Raw genomic sequence first — 27,365 nt, 5'->3', positions numbered from 1 at the left:
AATAATATATAATGCACATGCATATATATGCATGCATGTGTATTATCAGGGGTGCAACTACCCACTTTTTGGGGGGTATGCAGCAACAATTTTGGCACCCCCCCACCCCCGCGTGCGCACGCGCGCGCGCACACACACACGTATAACACATGTGTGTGTGTGTGTATATATATATATATATATATATATATATATATATATATATATATATATAAATGCACATTTTACAGTTCACTGAAGTTTATTTAAACATATCTCACTCTAACAACTGAGGTACTCATAGCACAAAACATTTACATTTACACAATGTCCAGAACACCAGTCAAGGTGTTAAAAGGAAAAAGTAAGAAAATGGAGTAAAACAAAAAGTAAGATATTTCATCTTTGACCCAAATGTAGTAGAGTTCAAGTACCAAAATGCAACTACTTCAGTAAAGTACAAATACTTCAAAAAGGTAAGTTAGTACAGCAACTAATTTTGCTTTGGACTAAACTAAACAGCAACTAATTGTGCTTTGTACTAAAAGTACTTTGTTACTATCCAGTCCATCACTGGCCAAAGGATAGGAAAGAACTAAATTGTAACATGCCGCGCCTTGGCACTCGCCCATTTGTCAAGTATAGAATCAAAGGAAATAGACCGCGCCAGAGTATTTATTATGGAAATGAACTAATCTGACTTTCTGTTACACAAGCCAGAGTTAGCTAGCTATCCATGAATGGTGATTGCATAATCAGGTGCTTGTCCGACCGACATTAACGATCGTTGCATTCACCACATTTCAATCAATTTGACAAACGGGTACTAAATCCTTGCCCATAGCCTGTGTGTGCATCAGGCTCAGCTATGCAATATGCTAAATCGCTATACAGTTTCAGCTAGCTAGGCCAGCGCAGCACTATCTAGTCTTCTGTGAACTTCATAGCCTAATCCCTGACCCTGAACACAAGCTCTGTTTCCATCATAGTCCATACCCGCTACTGTCTTTCATCCATGTCAGCATTTTTTGGCGCATCCTCTCACATGCCTTCTCCTTTTCTTTCTTTCTCTTCCTAACTTGGGCACCTGATAACTTTTTAACTTTCTCCATCCTGTCTTAAACAATCACCCGGTCTATGGGCGACAGCTACTGTATGGAGCGCTCAGCAGCCCCCCCCCCCCACAGTGAGTAGCCTAAGCTGTGAATGGTAAAGGGACGTTGGACATTTCTTTACTATTTTAAGCAGAATATTTTGAGCATAGCCAAGAGTTAAAAGTACAAGAGTAGTTTTAAAACATAGCATAATTTTTTGTCCCTCCCTTGTTTTGGCGCCCCCCAGGCGGAACGCCCATATGCACCGCATATAGAGCATACCCCGTTTTTGCGCCACTGGGCATTATATATTATTCAGAATCATATTACCTGTTGTAGCATTGTCGCCTAAAAGCAAGAAGGTCTGGGTTCGAGCCCAGTGGCCAGTGAGGGCCTTTCTGTGTGGAGTTTGCATGTTCTCCCCGTGTCCGCGTGGGTTTCCTCCGGGTGCTCCGTTTTCCCCCACAGTCCAAAGACATGCAGGTTAGGTTAACTGGTGACTCTAAATTGACCGTAGGTGTGAATATGAGTGTGAATGGTTGTCTGTGTCTATGTGTCAGCCCTGTGATGACCTGGCGACTTGTCCAGGGTGTACCCCGCCTTTCGCCCGTAGTCAGCTGGGATAGGCTCCAGCTTGCCTGCGACCCTGTAGAAGGATAAAGCGGCTAGAGATAATGAGATGAGATGAGATGAGATATATATATACACAAACAGAACACAAAGCAAACCTGCAGCGTGATTTGAGAGACATGAAAAACAGGTAGTGGTGTAACATCTCTGCCAAAGTTCAAAGTGCATATGTCCAACATGACTCAAAGTGACTTCATGGTCTTTTACGTCAGGTCTTCGGTCCGACATCATCCACTATTGTTCCTGTCAAATCAAAAGATGGCTTAACCATAATCAAAGACTCTGAGGGAATCATGGGCTGTTGTACAGAGCACTTCAGTGATGTATTCTTCAATCCATCAGTTGTTGATGAAACAGCTATTGACAACTTACCACAGAAAGATATGATTCAGGAGTTAGATGCTATTCCTACACGGGAAGAGACTGACCTTGCCATCAAACAAATAAATTCAGGTAAAGCACCTGGCTTAGATGGGATTCCAGTAGAATTGTTACAAATAAGAGGTGAAAAAGTTAAATCAATTGTATACAGCTTGATCCGGAAAAGTTGGGAAGGTACACCAATACCTCAAGATTGGATCGATGGTATACTAATATTACTGTTTAAAGGTAAAGGCTCTAAGTCAGTCTGATAATTATCGTGGCATCATGCTCCTAGAAGCAGTTGGAAAAGTGTTATCCAGACTTCTTTTAAACAGAATGACAGATCATGTGTGTCCAGTCGTGATACCAGAGTCACAGTCTGTTTTTTGTTCAGGAAGAGGATCAATGGACATGATCTTCTCTTCCAGACAACTACAGGAGAAGTGTATCGAGCAGCGTATTCCCTTGTATCAAGTCTTTGTGGACTTAACTAAGACTTTTGACACCATGAACCATGAGTCCTTGTGGAAGATTCTCGGAAAGCTCAGATGCCCTCCCATTTTTGTCAACATGCTAAAAGGGCTACATCACAATATGAAAGTGTGTGTTACCTTCAACGGATCACTTTCAGATGAAATTGCAGTTGATAATGGCATAACACAGGGTGATATTCTAGCACCAACCCAATTCTCCATCTACTTCGCTGTTGTACTTGTATATGCATTTGGTGACTGTAATATCGGCATAAGTATCTGTTTCAGGACCACTGGAAAAGTCTTCAATCTCAGAAGATTTAACACAAGATCCAAGACCTTCCATGCACTAATCCGTGAATTGTTGTATGCTGATGACGCAGTTTTCGTTGCAAACTCTGAGAAAGACATGCAGACTGTTATGGACAGGTTTTCTAGAGCAGCCACTGCGTTTGGGCTTACCATCAGTTTGAAAAAGACCAAGGTTATGTTCACTCCGCCACTCGGTGTACCATACAATGAACCTAACATCACAGTAAATGGCACCAGATTGGGTGTTGTAGATATGTTTGTATACCTAGGAAGTACCATATAGAGAGACGGTTCATTAGATGCTGAAATACATGCACGGATCCAGAAAGCCTCTGTTGCCTTTGGGAAGTTGTAGAAGTGCTTGTGGTCAGATAGAGGAATAACCATTAAAACCAAAGTGACAGTTTACCAAGCATGCATCTTGACTGCCTTATTGTATTCCTCTGAAGCCTGGACAACACTCCGCCGTCACTTGAAGTGGCTTGAAAGATTTCACCAGAAATGCTTGAGACGAATCTTAAACATCAAATGGCAATCAATGATCCCAGATAATGTCGTTCTGGGAAAAGGAGGCTGTTCAACCATTGAGGCGATGATTATCAACAATCAAATGAGGTGGGCAGGATATGTTGTTCGTATGAAAGATGATAGAATCCCAAAGCAGCTATTTTATGGTCAACTGGAAATTGGAAAGCGCCCACAGCACAAGCCAAAGATACAATATAAGGATTGCATCAAGAATAATCTAAGAGCCATCGGAATTGATGTCAGTCACTGGGAATCTGAAGCTGAAAATCGTTCAGGGTGGAGGCACTCAGTGAAACACGGCTGTGAGAGTTTTGAGCAAAACCGTATCAAACATGCAAAAATTAAACGTGCTGTTCATAAGGGAGAGGAGATAGATCTGCCAGCTGAGACTAAGACATGGAAATGTGAAGTTTGTGATCGCATCTTGCTATCAAAAGCTGGATATGTAAGCCATGTGAAAGTACATCAGAAGGAGCAGAAGCAATCTACTACTGCCATCTTCTACTGCAATCTTCTACTGCCAAAGCCTCAAGACGTGTAAACCTGTACTGTTTGCAGCAAGGTGTGCAAATCGACATCTGGATTGAAGCAGCATATGAAGGTACACAAGAATGAGATTCCACAGGCAGATATAATCAATCCTGTGAAGACAACACTTTTTATCTGCCATGTATGTATGAAGCCTTGCAAGTCTGCTGCTGGACTAAATGGACTAAAGGCAAGATGAAGAAATTGATGAAGAATTAAGGAGTGAAACGGCAATCGTCTGACAAGCTGCAGCAATCAACAACATATACTTGCATTATTATTTATACCACAGCATGGTAGAATTCTCGAGTCTGATTACTCATTAGTTATTACCTTTGTATAACAGCATGGCTCTGACAGCAGCTCTGGCTGTAACATTATATTAATGCACTTATTCTCACATGTTATTATTTCTGTAGTAACATCTATAGACGAGAGAGAGAGAGAACTATAGTTTATCGTTGCTATAACATTGCTGTTATATTAAAATATTCCATGTCAGGGTGATATTGACCCTCTGCTTGCCATTGTGCTGTATCACACCACCCCATATTTTTGTATAACTGCAGTTTTTCGTGTGTTATTCCTTACTTTTAATCACCATTTATGACGACACTGAAACACTACTGCTTCTATATTTATGTTTTTAAACCATTTATTCTCTAGGCAATTTCAGTATGGAAAACTAAAAGTAGTAAGCAAAGGAAGGAAATCGATTACGCCTGTATTTACAAGAAGTGACAATTTTTCAGGATGTTGTGTCATTTCTCTATCAGATGTAAGAGGTTTTTGCACACAGAATAGTCTCACCTAGTTTATAGAGTGACGTCCTTTTACTGAAAATTCTCAGTATGGCATGAGTCACACTGGTTCAGACTTTTCTTCAAGTCATAGTTTTTTCTTCTCTTATGTTGCAGCTATTTCAAACAAAGATCCAGAATGGTGTGATTTTCTCAGCAGTTGGTTGAGTTTGAGGGGAAAAAGGATGATTTTCAAAAATGTTTTGCAATTCTCTGTTGAGTGACTTGGCATGTAGACGTAAAATATAATAATCATACCTTTATGTAGGCTTACATAGTTACTATGAAGTGCTTCTTATCGTATTCAAAGTCCTTCCCGCACCATTCAATGGCGCGTTTGGCGGCGCCGATCTCCGTTTCATAGCCCTCTGCCTCTCAGCTATATTACATAGCTAGGGTTACAGTGGGGGGCTAGTCCTCTGGTAACTGGAAGAGTTTGACTCCCCACTTGCATCTGTATTGCAACATGCCTTGCCAGAGGGCACCGTTTTTTTTTTTTTTTTTTTAAGATGATAGTCTTTGGTATGACCTGACCGTGAGTAGAACTCATGATCTCCCGATCAAGAGGCGGACACGCTAACCACAAGGCCACTCGCCAGTATTATCTTATTACTATGAAGAAAATAGGGAAATATATTATGCCTAGTGTTTTTGTTTCTTATAGGAAATTATAATTTGTTTCAAAAACAGCAAGTGGTCATAATAGACAACAAAATAATAAAGTAGGCCATATGAACTATAAAGACTATAGACTATAAAGAATTAAGATTTTAATATATTTATTTTTAAATTATACCTTTTGTATTCATTTATGTCTCGTTCAGAATTAATACATTTTCTGTAAATACCTTGGAATGTTCACAGCATTTGTAAAAATAAATAAATAAATTTCACATCTGTGTGTGTGTATATATATATATATATATATATATATATATATATATATATATATATATATATATATATTATGTGTGTGTGTGTGTGTGTATATATTGTGTATATCAGCCAATAAGTAGTTTTCTGCATCCTTAGGAATGTTGTAATCTGGGGGAAGTGCATAAGTTGAACGGACTCCCCGCTCTGCTGGAGCTTCTGGGCTCTGAATTTCCCATCATTCAGCAGTTGGCTCTGCGCACTCTAGAGAGCATTACAACAGACAGAGAAACTCGTATAGGACTCAGAGAACAGGAAGGACTCGCTCAACTCTTGGAGATTCTCAGAAACAAAGTGAGCTCAATGTCAGCACCGCAAAACATGATGAACATAATCATGGTGTTTTGTTTGCCATATTTAAAAAAAAAAAGAATAGCTATTTCCAGTGACTGTGTCTCATGGGATATATTGCATCATTTACAGTATAAGACATGGTTACTTTTTAAAGAGGAAAAAAATCAGGGAAAACTATATTTCTTCTATCCACATTCATTGGATATGAGCAATCGTGCGCTCTGATTGGCTACTCTACTACTAGGCTATCAGCTCATATACTGTGACTAGAGTAAAACAAAATGGCAGAGCATGTTGCTGAACAGAACCAAGGACGAAATAAAAACTCTACTTGAAAACAAAACCCCCAAAATTGTTATCAAGTATTTAAAAGAAGCAGAAATAGCTAAAAGAATATCGTTTTTTTTTCTCCAATATCTCCTGTTCCACACTTCAGCCCAGTCAGTGGCGGTAATGCACCTTTAAGTTGGTTTGCCAACCACCAAAAAATCCTAAAAAAGAAGAAGAAGAAAATCCCAAGAAATAAAAAAAAGCAACAAAATATGGATTTGATGGTAAGAACATACCTTTTTTTATTTTTCAGGAATTATTATTATAGCATTTTTCACAAATTTCTACTGTCATTTCACCAGTTTGTTTACATTCTAAGTGGACATGATTTTGTCGGAGGTTTTGTATAAAGTTTTTATCAAATTTGTGAAAAAGAAAAATGCTCTGTTTCTCAAAATCCAGAGAATGTGGATAGAATAAAACAGTTATACCACTCACGATGGTGTAGTGATTAGCACTGTCACCTCACAGCAAGAAGGTCCTGGGTTCGAGCCCCGGGGCCGGTGAGGGCCTTTCTGTGCGGAGTTTGCATGTTCTCCCCGTGTCTGCGTGGGTTTCCTCCGGGTGCTCCGGTTTCCCCCACAGTCCAAAGACATGCAGGTTAGGTTAACTGGTGACTCTAAATTGACCGTAGGTGTGAATGTGAGTGTGAATGGTTGTTTGTCTCTGTGTCAGTCCTGTGATGACCTGGCAACTTGTCCAAGGTGTACCCCGCTTCTCGCCCATAGTCAGCTGGGATAGGCTCCAGCTTGCTTGCGACCCTGCACAGGGTAAGCGGCTACAGATAATGGATGGATGGAATGGATTTTAGGAAATAAACTTCTTTTTCTCTTTTCCATTCAAATTAACTGGAATTTCCATCCATCCATCAACTGTAACCACTTATCCTGTGCAAGGTCGTGGGCAAGCTGGAGCCTTTCCCAGCTGACTATGGGCGAGAGGTGGGGTACACCCTGGACAAGTCGCCAGGTCATCACAGGGCTGACACATAGACACAGACAACCATTCACACTCACATTCACACCTACGGTCAATTTAGAGTCACCAGTTAACCTAACCTGCATGTCTTTGGACTGTGGGGGAAACCGGAGCACCCAAACTCCACACAGAAAGGCCCTCATCGGCCACTGGGCTTGAACCCAGGACCTTCTTGCTGTGAGGCAACAGTGTGAACCACTACACCACCATGCCACCCTGTTAACTGGCATTTTCATTTGATAAATTTAATTTCCATTCAGTCTGATAGTTTTCTTCAGCGCCAACCTTTTACCAATATACTAGCAATTTCCCTCACCAAATACCTGAACCGCCACACTGTCACTGCTATGTAATATGGCATTTAATGACCTCCTTGAAAAGGTAAAGTTGTAGACAGATTCGCTGAGATATTGAAAACCTTAATTCTGATCTGTACAGTTTGGCATATCATTGTACCCCAGGTGTCAATAGTGTAACTGCTTTTCTTATATATAACCAAAAAATTGATATGAACTTGCAAATAAGACTTTATTTTTTTACTGTATTATTTTGCTGATGCTATAAATCACCTTGTCAATCCTGACAGGAGTTTAATGACCTGCATGTGGATGTTCTGAAAATCATCTCAAACTGTATGGAGGACATGGAGTCCATAGAGCTTATTCTGGGGAATGAAGGCATGAAGACTTTGCTGCAATTGATCATGACACCAACCGATCCTGATGTCCAGGCTAATGCGATTAAAGTTATCAGCAGAGCAGCACAGAGTTGTACGCAAACACAAACACTAGTACTGCTATGTCAAGCAAGCTGCACTTGTGGTTTAAACCTGAGGACTAATCCAAGATGCTTCATCAGTTGTAAAGTCAGTTATGAAAACTGTTCGGAACTGATGAAGCTCCTCTGAGAAAATTGAAAAATGTATTCAAAATTATCACACAAGTCCAGAAGCAAGTTCTAGACATTTCAGAATGTCGTGTATCACTCGTGTATCATTGATAGACATATCATATTTCTCTGTAAATTGCATGTTGGTGAACAGTTACTTTCCTGTTGCTTTATCACTGTTGCATTACCTAGGTGAAACTCGAAATATCCTGCGTCTGCAAAATATTGAAACGGTCCTCATTGAATTGCTTGCAGTGGAGAATGACAGCATACGTACTGCTGCATGCCAGGCAGTGTCAACCCAGGGCAGTGACCCGAGCAGCAAAGAGACTTTCAGACAACTTGGTATTGTTCCCAATATTAATTTACTGAAATTTTAAACATCCTTTAAAAATGTATCAAGGTTTATTTTTTTCAATTCCTAGTGGATCAGCTGAAACATGTTTGAGGTCTATGTTTCTGTCAAAAATGAGCATCACTTTGTTATAAAAATTGAGCAGTGTTTTAAAACTTTGTTTTTGAATTGTGTTGGCAAGCAATTACTTTTAATCCCAAGTATCAAGCCATACCAGTCTGTTCTCTTAGCTATAACTGACAGTTGTAATGATTGCCACACACTGTGTGACAAAACCTTGAGTAATGAAGGCGTGTGTGTTTCAGATGGGATCAGAGCTATTGTGCAGCTGCTGAACAGTGAGGCAAATGAGGTAAAAGAGGTTGCAGCAGAAGCCTTATCAAGCCTTACCTACAGAAACGACCTGAATGCACAGTGAGTGCTCTCGAGTGCAAATTCATAAACGTTTACACAACCCAGATGGTATGTAAAATTCCAGTATGGATAAGGTTATGATAAAGGGTGAAGTTAGCACTTACAGTGGTGCTTGAAAGTTTGTGAACCCTTTAGAATTTTCTATTTTTCTGCATAAATATGACCTAAAACATCATCAGATTTTCACACAAGTCCTAAAAGTAAATAAAGAGAACCCAGTTAAACAAATGAGACAAAAAAAATTATACTTGATCATTTATTTATTGAGGAAAATGATCCAATATTACATATCTGTGAATGGCAAAAGTATGTGAACCTCTAGGATTAGCAGTTAATTTGAAGGTGAAATTAGAGTCAGGTGTTTTCAATCAATGGGATGACAATCAGGTGTGAGTGGGCACCCTGTTTTATTTAAAGAACAGGGATCTATCAAAGTCTGATCTTCACAACACATGTTTGTGGAAGTGTATCATGGCACGAACAAAGGAGATTTCTGAGGACCTCAGAAAAAGCGTTGTTGACGCTCGTCAGGCTGGAAAAGGTTACAAAACCATCTCTAAAGAGTTTGGACTCCACCAATCCACAGTCAGACAGATTGTGTACAAATGGAAGAAATTCAAGACCAATGTTATCCTCCCCAGGAGTGGTCAACCAACAAAGATCACTCCAAGAGCAAGGCGTGTAATAGTTGACGAGGTCACAAAGAACCTCAAGGTAACTTCTAAGCAACTGAAGGCCTCTCTCACATTGGCTAATGTTAATGTTCATGAGTCCGCCATCAGGAGAACACTGAACAACAGTGGTGTGCATGGCAGGGTTGCAAGGAGAAAGACACTGCTCTCCAAAAAGAACATTGCTGCTCGTCTGCAGTTTGCTAAAGATCATGTGGACAAGCCAGAAGGCTATTGGAAAAATGTTTTGTGGACGGATGAGACCAAAATAGAACTTTTTGGTTTAAATGAGAAGCATTATGTTTGGAGAAAGGAAAACACTGCATTCCAGCATAAGAACCTTATCCCATCTGTGAAACATGGTGGTGGTAGTATCATGGTTTGGGCCTGTTTTGCTGCATCTGGGCTAGGACGGCTTGCCATCATTGATGGAACAATGAATTCTGAATTATACCACTGAATTCTAAAGGAAAATGTCAGGACATCTATCCATGAACTGAATGTCAAAAGAAGGTGGGTCCATGCAGCAAGACAACGACCCTAAGCACACAAGTCGTTCTACCAAAGAATGGTTAAAGAAGAGTAAAAGTCATATTTTGGAATGGCCAAGTCAAAGTCCTGACCTTAATCCAATCGAAATGTTGTGGAAGGACCTGAAGCGAGCAGTTTATGTGAGGAAGCCCGCCAACATCCCAGAGTTGAAGCTGTTCTGTGCGGAGTAATGGGCTAAAATTCTTCCAAGCCAGTGTGCAGGACTGATCAACAGTTACCGGAAACGTTTAGTTGCAGTTATTGCTGCACAAGGGGGTCACACCAGATACTGAAAGCAAAGGTTCACATACTTTTGCCACTCACAGATATGTAATATTGGATCATTTTCCTCAATAAATAAATGACCAAGTATAACATTTTTGTCTCGTTTGTTTAACCGGGTTCTCTTTACTGTATCTACTTTTAGGACTTATGTGAAAATCTGATGATGTTTTAGGTCATATTTATGCAGGAATATTGAAAATTCTAAAGGGTTCACAAACTTTCAAGCACCACTGTACGTTGACTTATCAAGTGGTAATACTAGAACTGTAATTAAATGGAGTCTAAACACACAGTTATGGTACGATTCATATAGTAAAGTCATTACTCGTCACATATTGGTCAAATACACACACTTCCTGTCAGAAGTAAGAAAACAATCCTCTCTAATGCGTAGTGGTATATGCTTGACATCCTTACAGTTGTGCTTGCTGCTTGGTGGGATGTGCACGCTGTGATGGTCTTTCTAACAACTTTTATTTTAATTTACATGAAACCCAACAACTCCTTAAACTGCAAAATAAATTTCATGAACTTCCTCGCAGATGTATTTTAAAAACACAGTCCTACTATTTACATATGAAGCTCATTATTCAAATGCATACAGTAGCATTCTAGCTATTTATTGGACCTATAGATGTTTTTTTTTTTCCTCAAACTTTCCACTGATGAAACATATTAGGCCTACTTGGTTTAAGTTATTGAGGTTTGGATTTCAGCCGTTCAACCTAAGTGAGCTGTCAAACATTAACACCTGTATAAATTCAATAATAAATATGATAACTTTGATAAAAGTGGATTGTATTTCCACAACATTAAAAAAATAAATCACAGACCACCTTGGTTATGCTTCCTGGACCCCCAGGGGTTGCCAGAGCACACTTTATTTTAAAGGGTTTCAGGAAGAATGGACAGTAGTGCTTAGTATTAACGTAATGCTGCACTTCTTGTCCTCCCTCAGGGCTGTTTATGAAGCAAAAGGAGACGAGCTTCTTGTCCAGCTCCTGCAGAATGGTACTCCTACAGCAGTAGTACATGCAGCAGCTGTTCTGACCAACATGGCTTCACAGGAAGTGCTTCGCTGTAGCATTCTCTCCCAGGGAGCCATTCAGGCACTGGTGAAACTCCTACATTCCACTGATAAACCCACCCTCAGTAGTGCCACCCAGGCTGTAGCTGCACTCGCCTGTGATGCACAGGGAAGGACTGAGGTATGGCTCTACTGATATATTATACCACTATGCATTACACGTCATTTTACAAGACTAAGGGCTGACATTCATTTTCTAACAGCTAAATATGCTGTACTTTTAAAAATAATTAAGAAGTGTATATTTTTAATAAGGGCGGCACAGTGGTGTAGTGGTTAGCACTGTCGCCTCACAGCAAGAAGGTTCTTGGTTCGAGCCCAGTGGCCAACGGGGGCCTTTCTCTGTGGAGTTTGCATGTTCTCCCCGTGTCTGCGTGGGTTTCCTCCGGGTGCTCCGGTTTCCCCCACAGTCCGAAGACATGCAGGTTAGACAAATTGGTGGCTCTAAATTGACCGTAGGTGTGAATGTGAGTGTGAATGGTTGTGTGTCTCTGTGTCAGTCCTGCGATGACCTGGCGACTTGTCCAGGGTGTACCCCGCCTCTCACCCATAGTCACCTGGGATAGGCTCCAGCTTGCCTGCGACCCTGTAGAACAGGATAAGCGGTTACAGATAATGGATGGATGGACAAAATTGATAGAATACTGCAGATGATTTCATAATTTCAAATAATTTTTCAAAGTAACTACAGTGGTGCTTGAAAGTTTGTGAACCCTTTAGAATTTTCTATATTTCTGCATAAATATGACCTAAAACATCATCAGATTTTCACACAAGTCCTAAAAGTAGATAAAGAGAACCCAGTTAAACAAATGAAACAAAAATATTATACTTGGTCATTTTTTTATTGAGGAAAATGATCCAATATTACATATCTGCGAGTGGCAAAATTATGTGAACCTTTGCTTTCCGTATCTGGTGTGACCCCCTTGTGCAGCAATAACTGCAACTAAACGTTTCCGATAACTGTTGATCAGTCCTACACACCGGCTTGGAGGAATTTTAGCCCATTACTCCGCACAGAACAGCTTCAACTCTGGGATGTTGGTGGGTTTCCTCACATGAACTGCTCGCTTCAGGTCCTTCCACAACATTTCGATTGGATTAAGGTCAGGACTTTGACTTGGCCATTCCAAAACATTAACTTTATTCTTCTTTCACCATTCTTTGGTAGAACGACTTGTGTGCTTAGGGTCATTGTCTTGCTGCATGACCCACCTTCTCTTGAGATTCAGTTCATGGACAGATGTGCTGACATTTACCTTTAGGATTTGCTGGTATAATTCAGAATTCATTGCTCCAATCAATGATGGCAAGCCATCCTGGCCCAGATGCAGCAAAACAGGCCCAAACCGTGATACTACCACCACCATGTTTCACAGATGGGATAAGGTTCTTGTGCTGGAATGCAGTGTTTTCCTTTCTCCAAACATAACGCTTCTCATTTAAACCAAAAAGTTCTATTTTGGCCTCATCCGTCCACAAAACATTTTTCCAATAGCCTTCTGGCTTGTCCACATGATCTTTAGCAAACTGCAGATGAGCAGCAATGTTCTTTTTGGAGAGCAGTGGCTTTCTCCTTGCAACCCTGCCATGCACACCATTGTTGTTCAGTGTTCTCCTGATGGTGGACTCATGAACGTTAACATTGGCCAATGTGAGAGAGGCCTTCAGTTGCTTAGAAGTTACCCTGGGGTCCTTTGTGACCTCGCCGACTATTACACGCCTTGCTCTTGGAGTGATCTTTGTTGGTCGAGTGGGTAAAAATGGTCTTGAATTTCCTCCATTTGTACACAATCTGTCTGACTGTGGATTGGTGGAGTCCAAACTCTTTAGAGATGGTTTTGTAACCTTTTCCAGCCTGATGAGCATCAACAACACTTTTTCTGAGGTCCTCAGAAATCTCCTTTGTTCGTGCCATGATACACTTCCACAAACATGTGTTGTGAAGATCAGACTTTGATAGATCCCTGTTCTTTAGATAAAACAGGGTGCCCACTCACACCTGATTGTCATCCCATTGATTGAAAACACCTGACTCTAATTTCACCTTCAAATTAACTGCTAATCCTAGAGGTTCACATACTTTTGCCACTCACAGATATGTAATATTGGATCATTTTACTCAATAAATAAATGACCAAGTATAATTTTTTTTGTCTCATTTGTTTAACTGGGTTCTCTTTATTTACTTTTAGGACTTGTGTGAAAATCTGATGATGTTTTAGGTCATATTTATGCAGAAATATAGAAAATTCTAAAGGGTTCACAAATTTTCATGCACCACTGTAGTTCCATGACAGTGATGATAATCAATCAAACCTTTTATGATCACTGTATGAGAAAAGACCATACAGAAAATTGTGAAAAATCACAGCGCAACAAATGTTGTCATACAAATAACACAAATATGCAAATGCATTAGTACTTATTTAAAAAACGAGATATACAGGAGATAAAATGCATTTAGATGACACAAGAGCCCCATGCTATCACATGAATTAAAGATAAAGATAGATAAAGACGAACAAGGTGTTATAAAAATTTGTAAAAATGGCTGATGTTTGTAAATCTACAACAAAAAGGTGTTTTTCTTTTTACTATTCAACTTGTACACGCACACTTCTGAGAACAGGATTAGACCTGGCACCACAAGAGGGTTGATAGTGCATGATTAAGAAGGGTTTATTTATTTATTTATTTATTTATTTATAGTTCAGAAATATTGGAGGGCTGCCTGAACTGGTTAACCTGCTGAAATCAAAGGACTTTGAAATCTGCAGAAATGCATGCTGGACACTGACTGTGTGTGCTAATGATGAACCAACAGCCACAGAAATGTACAGATTAGGGTGAGATCATATTTAATATTCATTTACATTAATATATAAGTAAAAGCAGGTGTGTTTTTTCTGTCTGCATGAGCACAGAAGTTAGAACATAGTCACACGTAACGACTTGCCATGGGAGGGACTGGCATGTTGCGTTTTATATGTAATGTTTATGAAGAGCCAGCAAGGGGCACTAAAGCTCCACTATTAAAAATCTCTAGACCAGAATTCTTTATTATTGTCTATCTTCCCTTTAAATTATTATAAATATGATGTCAGTGTAGCCTTTACTTTTCTTTTACCCCACATGAGTCTTTACTATTCATCCACTAAATGCTTGTGGCTTTGGTACTGCAGGGCTCTGGAGATCCTTCAGGAGATCAACTGCTCACTGACCCGTCAGAATCAGTTCAGTAAAGTAGCCCAGCAGAAGCTACTGAATAGTAGCCCCTCAATAAAATACAGCCTTACAGGACAGCTCTTCTGCACTGATATCATTACCGATGGCTTCTATGATCCAGGACAGGTAAATAAATAAGTATTAATCCAGATTCGATTAATCTTCCCTGAGTAATCAAGTCATCTTTTCTGAGGCAGTCAGATTAACCAACGCCATGCTGCCTCCCAGTGCTCACTTTGGCTAATCAAATTCCTAACCCAGTATGACTAAAAAACATTGCACACTACACATTTCAATGCCTCATTTGACACTTTATATTTACAGTTCTATTTATATTCTACAGTTCTACAGTTATATTTATATTTCAGTTTACAGCCCATGTTCTGTATATTTACTGTCCTGCACTCATCTCACACTGTTGTGTATTTGGACTTTATTTATTTATTTTATTTTTTTTTTTGGGCTTTTTGCACCTTTATTGGATAGGACAGTGTAGAGACAGGAAATGAGCGGGAGAGAGAGATGGGAAGGGATCGGGAAATGACCTCGGGCCGGAATCGAACCCGGGTCGCCCGCATTCATGGTATGGCGCCTTAACCACCTGAGCCACGACGCCCCCATGTATTTGGACTTTATGTAGTCTTGTGTACTGTTGGGTTGCACTGTGGTCCTGGAGAAATGCATATCCTTCCAATGTATACAGGCTGTATAGCGGAATGACAATAAAAATCCATTTTACTTGACTTGATTAATGGTTGAGCAAAAAATAATAATAAATTACACATGTACCCTAGGGCGGCATGGTGGTGTAGTGGTTAGCGCTGTCGCCTCACAGCAAGAAGGTCCGGGTTCAAGCCCCGGGGCCGGCGAGGGCCTTTCTGTGTGGAGTTTGCATGTTCTCCCCGTGTCCGCGTGGGTTTCCTCCGGGTGCGCCGGTTTCCCCCACAGTCCAAAGACATGCAGGTTAGGTTAACTGGTGACTCTAAATTGACCGTAGGTGTGAATGTGAGTGTGAATGGTTGTCTGTGTCTACGTGTCAGCCCTGTGATGACCTGGTGACTTGTCCAGGGTGTACCCCCCGCCTTTCGCCCGTAGTCAGCTGGGATAGGCTCCAGCTTGCCTGCAACCCTGTAGAACAGGATAAAGCGGCTACAGATAATGAGATGAGATGAGACATGTACCCTAGATGTATTAGATCACCAAAACATGTTTGGTGTCTGAAGTTTGTGCATTTAGTTTAGCACTGGAGCACCAATGCTAATGTGACCAACATGTCTATCTTGCTGAAAATCATTCTCATACATGCTACAGTATATCATGCTTAAGCTGTACGAGGGTAAGTCAAAAAGTTCTGAAACAGATGTTATAATTTCAAAAGGAATTCAAACGAATTCAAAAAAGGAATATAAAGAAGGAATTCTCCGATGGAAGCATCGCTTGCAGAAGTGTTTAGACTTAAACGGAGGATATGTAGAGAAATAGCTTTGTTATTTTCATAAATAAAGATTTTTTTCATTTGTCTTAGAACTTTTTGACTTACCCTCATATATATGTTTCAGAGAACATTAAACTCATTCGTTCATTGATTCATCTTTTGGAACTGATTTATCCTGTTCAGGGTTGTGGTGGATCCAGAGCCTATCCCTGAACCACTGGGTGCGAGGTGGGAATATACACTGAATGGGATACCAGTTGTATCACAGGGCACAACAACATTAAATTTTCTAATCTAATTGAACTACGTTCAGAAGAAATCTATATTATCTTCTGCATTACTTCCACTTTCCACAATAGCTGAACAATTGTGCCTTCAAACTTTCTTGCTTAGCTTATTAGCTATAGTCTATCTTTCTGTGTGTTCTGTGTGTTGTGGATACTGGCAGTCTCACCTCTTGTTATCTTGTGTGTAATGGTACCAAATTGCTGTAAAAATACAACAAAAGTAACTTCTGGTTGTCTAGAATGGCCACTATACTATTACAACAATGATATTAAATACTGTCCTCAACCACATCTGCTTCTAAGTGACATTGCTGAAGATATTTACAGAAAAGATCTCAGGTGTTAGCTTTGCTGAAGTGTTCCTTTAATTCTAATCAGTATCATACCTGTATGTTCCATTTCTCCTCATAGACCAAAGATGGCCACAGGGTTCCTGATCTTGAAGATATAGCAAAGCAGGCTATCAACCAGCACCGAGCCGTCATTGCAGTTAATGGAACCTCCCCAGCTGAGTATGTCAAGGTTAAAGGGAATGCCTTTGCAACATAGATTACTGTTTTCTATATGAATTGGGTTACATGACTTGCTAAATGTATGTCTGTAGTACATATATATAGTAGTGTATAAATGCAAGTTGTCTGAAAGCATTCATCATAGTAATTTAATGCTGCTATAATGTTAGTGCTTCAGTTAATCTCAATCAAAGTCCTTCCCACGCCATGTGGCAGCACTGATCTCCATGGCCCTCAGCCTCTCACATAGCTAGGGTTACGGGGGGGGAGTCCTCTGGTAACCGCAAGAGTTTGACTCCCCACTCGCATTTATATTGCAGCGTGCCTTGCCAGACAGCAGTAGATACCATTTTTATGATGGTCTTTGGTATGACCTGACCATGAGTAGAACTCACGATCTCCCGATTGAGAGGCGGACACGTTAACCACTAAGCCAACTCGTAGTTTAGTGTGCCAGTGACTGGCAGTAAATTTGTTTACTACATCTTCATGTCTGACCAAGGCAAATTCACTTCTATCCTTTTCAAAAACAATGGCTTGTGGATTCAGTTTAAAATACCATTTTTAGTTGACATCAGAAGAAGTAAGTCAGTACCACAGTGAAATATTCCACAGTCTTTTTGTGACAGATGTGAAGCTTAAATCTAATATTTATCAGTAGCTTGATAATGAAACTATTAGTGTTGAGCAATACAGTATATACCACATGGTCAAAAATATGTGAATGTGAACATTTGACTATCACACCCATATGTGGGCCTTCCCCAAACATTTTCTGCAAAGTTTGAAGCACACAATAGTCTACAATGTCTTTGTTTACAGTAACAGTCAGATTTTCCTTAACTGGAACTAAGGGGCTTAAACCTACTGCAGTCTTACAATACCACTGTCCATGCAGAGCCAAGGTTGAAACAGAAGAACCCAAGTGGTCTGCACAAAACCCTGACCTCAACCAGAGTGCAGGGTGGTCTTGCACTGTTGTTTCCCAGGAGTCATGGTTAATATCAAAGCTCTTCAGAGAGGCTTTGAGCGTGTCCTTGAAGTGCTTTTTCTGCCCACTTTGTGTACACTTGCCTTCAGACACCTTGAGACAAATCAGCTCAAGAAAGGACCTCTCTGTCTGGAACTTTGTCCTGCCAGGCAATCTTCAGCAGCTTTCTTAGGCAATTCATGCGAAAGTGATTTAGGTTTCTGGCATGGCGGTCATAAACTGTCCATATTTCATCTGTAGTGTTGGCAGTACAACTGCCTTGTACACTTTCAGCTCTGTGGTCAGCTTGATGCCTCTCCTCTCCCACACTGATTCACGTAGTTGTCCAAATGCAGAGCTTGCCTTAGCGATGCGCATGTCAACCTCATCGTCTGTGTTCACAGATCTGGAGCGTGTGCTACCGAGGTATGTAAACTTGTCAATAGCTTTCAGGGTTTCTCCTTTGACAGTGATAGCTGGCAGTATTGAGTGTGCAGTCATCTGCGAAAAAGAAGTCATGCATTGAGGCCTCTTCCACCTTGGTCTTGGCCTGGAGCCTCCGCAGGTTGAAGAGTCAGCCATCAGTCCTGAACCTGGACTTGATGCTGGTTTCAATGCTATCACAGAAGGTGTCTGACAGCATGGCTGAAAACATTATGCTGAACAGCGTGGGTGTGAGTACACAGCCTTGCTTGACTCTATTTGTGACTAGGAAAGCATCGGAGGAGTCACCATTATCCAGTACTCAAGCAAGTGTGCCATCGTGGAACTGATGCACCATATTGATAAATTTATCAGGACAGCCAAACTTCCTCATGAGCTTCCATAGCCCTCCTGACTGACTGAATCAAAGGCCTTTTGATCCCTTAGGTCCACAAACCTTGTGTACAGGTCCCTGTTCTGTTCCTGGCACTTCTCCTGAAGTTGACATGCAGCAAATATTATGTTAACTCTCCCGCGTCCCTGTCTGAAGCCACACTGACTCTCTGGCAGGTGCCCATCTTCCATGTGCTGAACAAGGCAGTTGAGGAGGACTCTAGCAAGGATGACAAGGTGAAAGATCCCTCTGTGGTTGTCACAAGACTGCCTGTTTCCCTTTCTCTTGTAGAGATGGACAGTGGAGGCATCTTTGAGCTCCTGGGGGATAACTTCCTGCTGCCACATGGTTTGGAAGAGCTCAGTGAGCTTTTGTATCAAGACTGATCCTCCTGTCTTGTAGATTACAGCTGCGATGGAGTCAGAACCAGGTGCTTTGTAGCCTGGCAAGACAGACTAAATGTGAATATTTAGTCTGGTCTCGGTCGTAGAGATTTCCGAAGGGTGTGGGTAGGAACAACCCGTTGTCTTTCAAACTGTCTCTGTGCGTATAGGCCAACGCTCTGACCAATCAGTGCAACAGTGACTGTGACATAGTCAGAGCGACAGAAAGCAGTGGGGGAGGCCTTGAAATAAATAATTTTTCAAAATGCGTATTAATTAACAGGTTCTAGATATTAAGAAGTTTGGAGATAATGACCACAAGTTTGGAGTCTGTACCACATACTTAACATCCACTTTTGTTTTCAAGTGTTTTTCAAGGGTTTGCTTAAACTGTTTGAGAGTTTTTATTTTTATTTAGTGGTGTTTGGTGAAATAATTTCCCTTAAATTTAAAATAACGGGAAAATAAGAAACAATCAAAAAGTAATGTTTCAAAGCTGTTTATTAATTCTTCGTACTGCACAAACTAGCCCCATCCTTTTGGCTACCAGCAGAGCCAGCTGGTAGATCAGACTTTTGCCATAGCCGGTCGGCAAAACAGCGAAAACGTCCTTCTTGAAAAGGAATGAGTGGAGAGCCTCTTCCTGCTCATGTTTCAACAAAAACTCCAAGTCTAATTCTTCTAAAACTGATTCCAAAGCGGAGTCAAACTAGCGCTGTTCACTAGCCGTAGCCATCTTTCCTGTTGTGCTTTCTCCAGCGTCGCGCAGCCTTGTCGTCACTCCTGCAAAAGCCCGCCCAAAGAATCCAAACAAAAACCTTGCGTTGTGATTGGTGGGCACTATTTGATGCCCGGGGTGTTTTGTTGATATGGTGCGAGGCTAGACCCACTCGTAGGCAAAAATATTTTTGGCCGCTAGGTGGGTGGGTCTAGTTTACTAGACAAGGTGCTTTGCCATTTGAGAGGATCTTGATTGCTTCCTGGACTTCTGATTCCTTGTAAGGTTCTGCCAAAGCGGTATTACTTGGGACTTGAGGCATATGAGCAATGGCTTCATCACTGATAGTGGAAGGCCGGTTCAAGATGTTGTTAAAGTGTTCTGCCAATCTTTTCAGAAAAAAAAATCTGTCCCTCTGAGTTACATGTCAACCCTGAGATCGAGATGCTGACCTCTTCTGCTCCTTGGACTTGCCTGATCCATCCTGGTGCCCTGTGTCTGGTTGGAGTCTCATCGCATTGCTCCTGTGGAGGACGGCCCCATGTGGACAGTTGAAAGTCACACCTGGAGGACGCTCTGGATACTTACAGTAATGCTTTTATGGCTGAGGACTACAGTTGACTTGCTAACTTTAGGACTGCAGTTGTCATGAACAGTTTTGCACTCAAGTTTCCATCAATGAAGAGTTTATAACATCAACGAAACTGACTTCATGTTAAAACTGTTAATGTTATAGTCATGTTGTCTGTTGTTGCCCAAATGAGGATGGGTTCCCTTTTGAGTCTGGTTCCTCTCGAGGTTTCTTCCTCATGTCGTCTGAGGGAGTTCTTCCTTGCCACCGTTGCCACAAGCTTGCTCATTGGGGATAGATTAGGGATAAAATTAGCTCATGTTTTAAGTCGTTCAAATTCTGTAAAGTTGCTTTCCGACAATGTTTATTGTTAAAAGCGCTATACAAATAAACTTGACTTGATTTGACTTGACTTCTGAATACTTTCATCATTGTCATTGAACCAGTCCTGATGTTTACGTGTGTTTTGGCCCAGATGAGTGAGTGCGGTGTTGCAGACCACATGTCTGAGAGCTGCCCAGTCCCCTTCTGCTCCATTTGCACCAAGGTTGAGTTGGATTAGCTTGCTGTCAAGGTCCTCACTGAGGTTCTGACGCACAGAGTACCATTCCAGCTTGCTGACATTCAGTCGCTTATTTGCTGGTTTCCCCTGTGGATGATGCCTGGGTTGGATGTGCATGTTGAGCTTCAAGAGGATGAGTCTATGATCTGTCCAGCAGTCTGCACTGCACCTGGCCCTTGTCACTCTAGCATCTTGCCTAACGCTTTTCCTGACTAGCTGATAAGATGCCAATGCTTACTGCGTAGGTGCATCCAGGATGTCTTGTTACAGTTGGGTATGCAGAAGACTGTATTAGTGATTAGAAGGTTGTGGGTTGCACAGGTCTTCAATAGTAGGTAGCTATTACTGTTGCTTCTACCAGCTCCATTCCTCCCAATGACTCCCTCCCATGTCTGGTAGTCTGCATCAACTCTGGTGTTGAAGTCACTGAGAATGATGAGCTTGTCTCCATTAGGCACAGTTGTTATGAGGGCCTCCAATTCTTCATAGAACTTGTCTTCAGTCTCCTCAGGGTTTGTCATGGTGGGGACATACACACTGATGAGGCTGGCATGGCACTTTCCTTTGAGAGGGAGCCGCACAGTCATGAGTCGGTTGTTCACACCATTGGGGAGGCTGGTCAGCTTGCTGACCAATTTTGATCTGATAGCAAAACCTACTCCAGCTTCACAACAATTGTAGCTGCTGCATCCACTCCAAACAAAGTGTAGCCGGCTTTGATTTCTGTCAGTTGGCCTTGGTTTGGTAACCCAGTCTTGCTGAGAGTCACAATCTGGATGTTGTATCTGCTGAGTTCCCTTGCAACAAGTGCTGTCTGTCTCTCGGGTCTTTCTGCCTTAGAGCTGTCCATGAGCATTCCCACATTCCATGTGCAAATGGTGAGCAGTGCCCCTGAAGTTTTCTTCTTTGTGTTTCGACCATGTTGTTGGGATCCCTGCCTGCCGTGGTAAGCAGGCCAGTATGAGATGAAGCAGGCTATGTTTGGGGAACTTTTTCCATCCCCTTCCCCAGGCTAAGGAGGTGAGCAGAGCGATTCCTAAAGAAAGGGCTGCTCAGACACCCAGGGGGCTGCCAGAGTCCACTGCTGTTTCGGTTCAGCAGAGAATGGTCTTGTGCCCTGGGCCGCCTGGGTGTGGGATTGTGGCTACAGCTTACAGTGTATCCACATCTGTTGCGTCGTCACTTGCCCATCGCCACAGGACTTGCGTATTAATGATATAGTTAGTGATGTCTTGAGTTGCACATGAATTGGATTATAGTGAGGGAGAGTTGCGCAGGTCGTCAGCCTCTGTTTGGCTGTTGATTGTTTTACAATTCAACACCACCAAGTGTTTAAATGATTTCCAGTCACAGTCAGTCAGAATTTTTTTCCAGCCACATTTCTTCCATGATGTTGACATTTCACCACTGTCCTTCCAAGTTTTAATAACGTATTGGATAGTTCTTAACCCGATTCCAGTAATTTCAGCAATCCCCTTAGTTGTTTTCTTTGCTTTGATGCAGGCCAATAATTTGACCCTTTTGAAACACAGTAACATCTTTTCCATGATCACGGGATACATCTTCTGACATGGTTGTTAAAGAAATGAGAAGCTACTCACTGCATAGGGTTAACAGAATTGTTGCCAACTGAAACGCATTAATCACTGTAGTATTTATCCAATCAAAGACTTAAGTATTTGTTTATTTTAGTCCAAATGACAACTTTTTTTTCACCAGGCAGTGTATTTTTTTTTTTTTTAACAAAAAGTCAGTTTCGTTTATTACTCAGACAAGCATGGCATTTACACCACAGTGGAGGTGCCATAGTGGCTGTATGATTTTTGTAATGATGACACAAATAAGCACTGCACAAATACAATTATTACAGTAAAAATCTTACAATATGAAATTGTCCATTTTAAAGAGTCATTTAAAACTATGTGAAACTACGTGAAAATTATAATCTGTAAGGGCTCTGTTTTTGTGATCTCAGGATGAGTACTGATTCAGCAGAAAGGCGGCAGCAGGAGAGTCCTACAGAAGTTCGCACCTCGCCTGTAATGAGCAGCAAAGGGAGCATCAGAGCAATTAGGTGTGTAACTGTGTGTGTTTGTCTCTTCATACAAGCTTGCAGGTTTGCATACTTCAGGTTTTGTGTATCCTCAGCTGTATTCATTTGCACAATCAAGATTCCTCAAGTCACGTTGACACTATGGGTGTTAGAATAATGTATTTGCATGCACCCTGCCGTGCATATTGCATTTTAAGGCAGAAAAGCTCCATTAATATCCAAAATATCTGGCCTGACCTTTTTGCTCCTGATTTATGCCAACAGTGTAACTGCATCCTCACTTAAAGTCTTGGCCATAATACTGTATAATGGCTCCATCACTTCTGCTACATATGTAGTGCACACAGTGACTGCAACACAAAACAATCTGTAGTTCACATTCTGGAACTTGCTAGTGATATTATGGCAATCCATCGCACTGAATTACCTAATGCAAACACACTACTCACATTGTTTCTTTTCTTTCTATCTTCTTTGTAGTAAATCAAAGGGAAAAGGAGGGCAGGAGGATGAGAAACAGAGGTATGAGGAAGAATGTAAACCCCAGCAGGAAACAGCAGTAGAGAAGCCGTGGACCCTGCCTTATGACGCTCAGTTCAATAAATTGATCAAAGAAACATTCAAATCTGTCGTGCCCTTACAAAGAGAGGTGGAAATGTACACTGCCCTGGCTGAGTGAGTTTTTAAATTACTAACTGAGAAATAGAAAAATCTTCATGTGGTTGGAATTTAATATTCATAAGCAGTTTGGTGAAGCTGAATGTGTGATGCGTGGTAAATATTCCTCTTAGGTTGGTGAGTGATGCAATGGGGGGGCCGGTAGATATTGAGAAACAACATGATTTTCTTTGGGAGCTTCATCTGAGTGAGCTGAAGGTTGAGATGCAGTCAAACATCATTCCCATCGGCAAGATCAAAAAGGGAACTTACTACCACAGAGCCCTACTCTTCAAGGTACTGAACCAGTCCTCTATCCCTTAACAATCCTCTTTCGTTCCTTACTTGTGTCTCTTTGTCTCAGGTGATTGTCTTTATATTTTATAGCAATAAAACTGTAAAATTTATATGTAAGCTCCCCAAGCAAAATGATGATGCTCCTTCAAGCTGGTCATTGATTTGCACAGAGATACACTAAATTAAACAATTTAGTGTTGGAACTAATTAGCTCAGGGTCTCCCCAGCTTCCTTTAGAAATACACAATCTCTATCATCGTGTCTTTTGAATGTCACCAGATCACACAAAGGGTTTGAATGCAAATGCAGGTTTTATTTTTAAAAAGGCAGACAATCCAAAAGGGCAGCACAAACTCAAAATCAAGAACAGGCAGTAGGTCAGGCAATCAGCAAACAGAATACACTAGGCAAGGACGAACTCAGACTAACACAGAACTGTGTCAAAGATAGAACAGTAACATATACTAAGGCTTGGAAAAACACTGGCTGAAAGCACTAGTGAGACTTCACGATGAATGTTTGAATGTCGGGGCTTGGTGTGATTTTGAAGAGATATGCTTAATTAGTTATCAGTGGAAATGCGAATGGAGGGTGGCACAGTGGTGTAGTGGTTAGCACTGTCGCCTCACAGCAAGAAGGTCCTGGGTTCAAGCCCAGCGGCTGGCGAGGGCCTTTCTGTGTGGAGTTTGCATGTTCTCCCCGTGTCTGTGTGGGTTTCCTCTGGGTGCTCCGGTTTCCCCCACAGTCCAAAGACATGCAGGTTAGGTTAACTGGTGACTCTAAATTGAGCGTAGGTGTGAATGTGAGTGTGAATGATTGTCTGTGTCTATGTGTCAGCCCTGCGATGACCTGGCGACTTGTCCAGGGTGTACCCCGCCTCTCACCCATAGTCAGCTGGGATAGGCTCCAGCTTGCCTGCGACCCTGTAGAACAAGATAAGCGGCTACAGATAATGGATGGATGGATGGATGGATGGATGGAAATGTGAATGGAGATATGAGTCATGTGACTGGCCATAAGGTTCTAATCTGGTGCTGAAGCTGTTAGGAAATGGAGTTCAAGTGTTCGAATGAGGCTAGCAGTGACAGGACAATGAAATAGTAATGATAGCAATCATCAAACTAATTTATTACCAAGTCAAAAAAAGATATTGTTGGCTATAATTTAAGTAAATGGTAAGGTGTATGAGTCAACACAGCAAGGAGACTGTTAGCTGTCTTAGCTTAGCTTTAAGCCATGTTTATGACGCTGCTTTTTGTTTCGTTTGTGTTTTGTTTTTGTAAATAACACACCTGCTAATACTCTTCCTGCACTTGGATCTGTCTACCGCCGCATACCTGACAGAATACTTGCAAAGTCTTTGTGAAAACAGCGCCCTTGTATGCGTGTGTTGATTGCACTCAGATCAGCTTCAGGTGTTTGCCATAATAACTGGGTCCTAAGCACACACACAACATGCTCTGAAGGATCCCTGAACGTAAATGCACTTTTTTAAGTCTCGGGGAAGGTTAGGCTACGTCTTGCCGCTGTGTTGATGAGGCTCCTGTGAGCATCGGGGACATGGATTCAAGACAAAAATATCTCAAGACGCTCGATGAAGGTTCCCTGAGCTTCGGGAAATATTCCCAAATCCACCTGCGAGTATTTGCCATGTAGTTTGCCGATGAAAACATCGCCACCAAATTTCAATGCATGCATTGAAATTTTTCGCGATGTATTTTGGCCACTCATGAGGCAGAGACACACCAAAGAACAAGTCGCGCAGCTCGGAGAACAATTGCCATGTATTGCACGATTGCTGGCAATACTACCAATTTTTCATCGCCAAGTATTCACAGACCCATTGTGAGCTGCAGTGTAGTGTGACCAGGGCCTAAGCATCCATTGCTCTAATCCAGGACAGGTGCATGTAATCAGTTTTTGAGGTGCGTGCTGCTCAGAGAGCGGAAGCGTGCAAGTGAGAGTTTGAAGTGTGCCAGATGCAAACACACATTGTTGCGACAGGCAGCAAAATCCATCCATCCATCCATCCATCCATCCATCCATCCATTATCTCTAGTTGTTCCTGTACAGGGTCGCAGGCAAGCTGGAGCCTTTCCCAGCTAACTATGGGCGAGAGGCAGGGTACACCCTGGACAAGTCGCCAGGTCATCGCAGGGCTGACACATAGAGACAAACAACCATTCACACTCACATTCACACCTACGGTCAATTTAACGCCATCAGTTAGCCTAACCTGCATGCCTTTGGACTGTGGGGGAAACCGGAGCACCCAGAGGAAACCCACGCAGACACGGGGAGAGAACATGCAAACTCCACACAGAAAGGCCCTTGTCGGCCGCTGGGCTCGAACCCAGGACCTTCTTTTGTAAATGAATATTCATAAGGAAAGTGCTACCTGATTAGCTGATGGAAGAGGTGAGCAGTGGATCATTATCATTTAAAGGTACAGGCACTCAGATCTGCTGTTTTTTGAACAGGGTTGTTTAGACAAGGTGAGAAGGGAGCTGTGGTGCTTTATCTTTGTGTTATTTTGTGCAAAGCATGTCATAGACATTTCACTAAGACCTCAGTGTGAACTTGTGGTATATCACCATTAATATCAAATGTAGAATCTGATAGCACACTGGCAAATGACACACTGTAAATTTACAGTGGCAAGAAAAAAACTTCTTAGTCATTAAAATGTGATGTTTGCTCTATCACTGCTGGATTTGCATGCAGCAATCTACTTCTAGTTCATTAAAACATTGTGCTCTGCAGGTGTTGGCAGACAGGATTGGCTTGAGCTGCAGTCTTGTGAGAGGACTCTACAATCGTGCCTGGAATGAAGTTTTGGTCCCTTTCCGCACCACGACAGCACCTGGATCTTACTATCAGACTTACATCATAGATCTCATGCACAAACCTGGAACGCTTATAGAGTGTGGTACACATACTGCTAAACAGTACCAGACAATCTAAAGATACAAAACTTTAAACTCTACAGCTTTCCTATAGCCCTCTCTTCTCTATAGATCATCTATGTAGCCTACTTGTGACCTTTAAACTAATCCTGTCCAATGAACATTTAATCCACCCACTGTACTATGTTGTAATAACCCACTGGTATTTCACAATGATGTTGGCATAACTGAATTGAATATCTTTGGTCTTAAAGGGATAGTAAGCAGTAATATTAAATGTAGATGATCAGTCAAAACATGTCTGGTGTTCAAAAATTTTTCCCCCATTGTTTTCCATAACTACAAAGCTATTGTTGCTAACAAGTAAGAGGATGATATCTTTTGAGGCAAGTGTGTGATAATTTAGCCATACAGTTTGTTTGATGAAAAACTGGAAACTACAGTGTCTTGTAAAAATATTCATCCCCCTTGGTGTTTGTCCTGTTTTGTCACA

General features: G+C 41.5%; 1 protein-coding gene across 1 annotated transcript in view; it reads left to right on the top strand.

Moving 5' to 3' along the window:
* armc3 (armadillo repeat containing 3) overlaps positions 1 to 27,133 on the top strand; it is a 29,767-nt gene extending 2,634 nt beyond the window's left edge. The window contains exons 6-17 of the mRNA XM_060900884.1: positions 5,740 to 5,934; positions 7,829 to 8,012; positions 8,323 to 8,475; positions 8,791 to 8,899; positions 11,345 to 11,594; positions 14,189 to 14,325; positions 14,662 to 14,830; positions 16,838 to 16,938; positions 22,935 to 23,033; positions 23,493 to 23,687; positions 23,804 to 23,966; positions 26,730 to 27,133. Coding sequence (XP_060756867.1) covers positions 5,740 to 5,934; positions 7,829 to 8,012; positions 8,323 to 8,475; positions 8,791 to 8,899; positions 11,345 to 11,594; positions 14,189 to 14,325; positions 14,662 to 14,830; positions 16,838 to 16,938; positions 22,935 to 23,033; positions 23,493 to 23,687; positions 23,804 to 23,966; positions 26,730 to 26,930 — 1,956 coding nt within the window. The 3' untranslated portion in view covers positions 26,931 to 27,133. The remainder of the gene's footprint in view (positions 1 to 5,739; positions 5,935 to 7,828; positions 8,013 to 8,322; positions 8,476 to 8,790; positions 8,900 to 11,344; positions 11,595 to 14,188; positions 14,326 to 14,661; positions 14,831 to 16,837; positions 16,939 to 22,934; positions 23,034 to 23,492; positions 23,688 to 23,803; positions 23,967 to 26,729) is intronic.
* Positions 27,134 to 27,365: the final 232 nt, after the last annotated feature.

This window comes from Neoarius graeffei, chromosome 19 (assembly GCF_027579695.1).
Source record: "Neoarius graeffei isolate fNeoGra1 chromosome 19, fNeoGra1.pri, whole genome shotgun sequence".
Lineage (NCBI taxonomy): Eukaryota > Metazoa > Chordata > Actinopteri > Siluriformes > Ariidae > Neoarius > Neoarius graeffei.
Note: the sequence above shows the minus strand (reverse complement) of the source record. Positions and strands in the feature narration are given on the sequence as shown.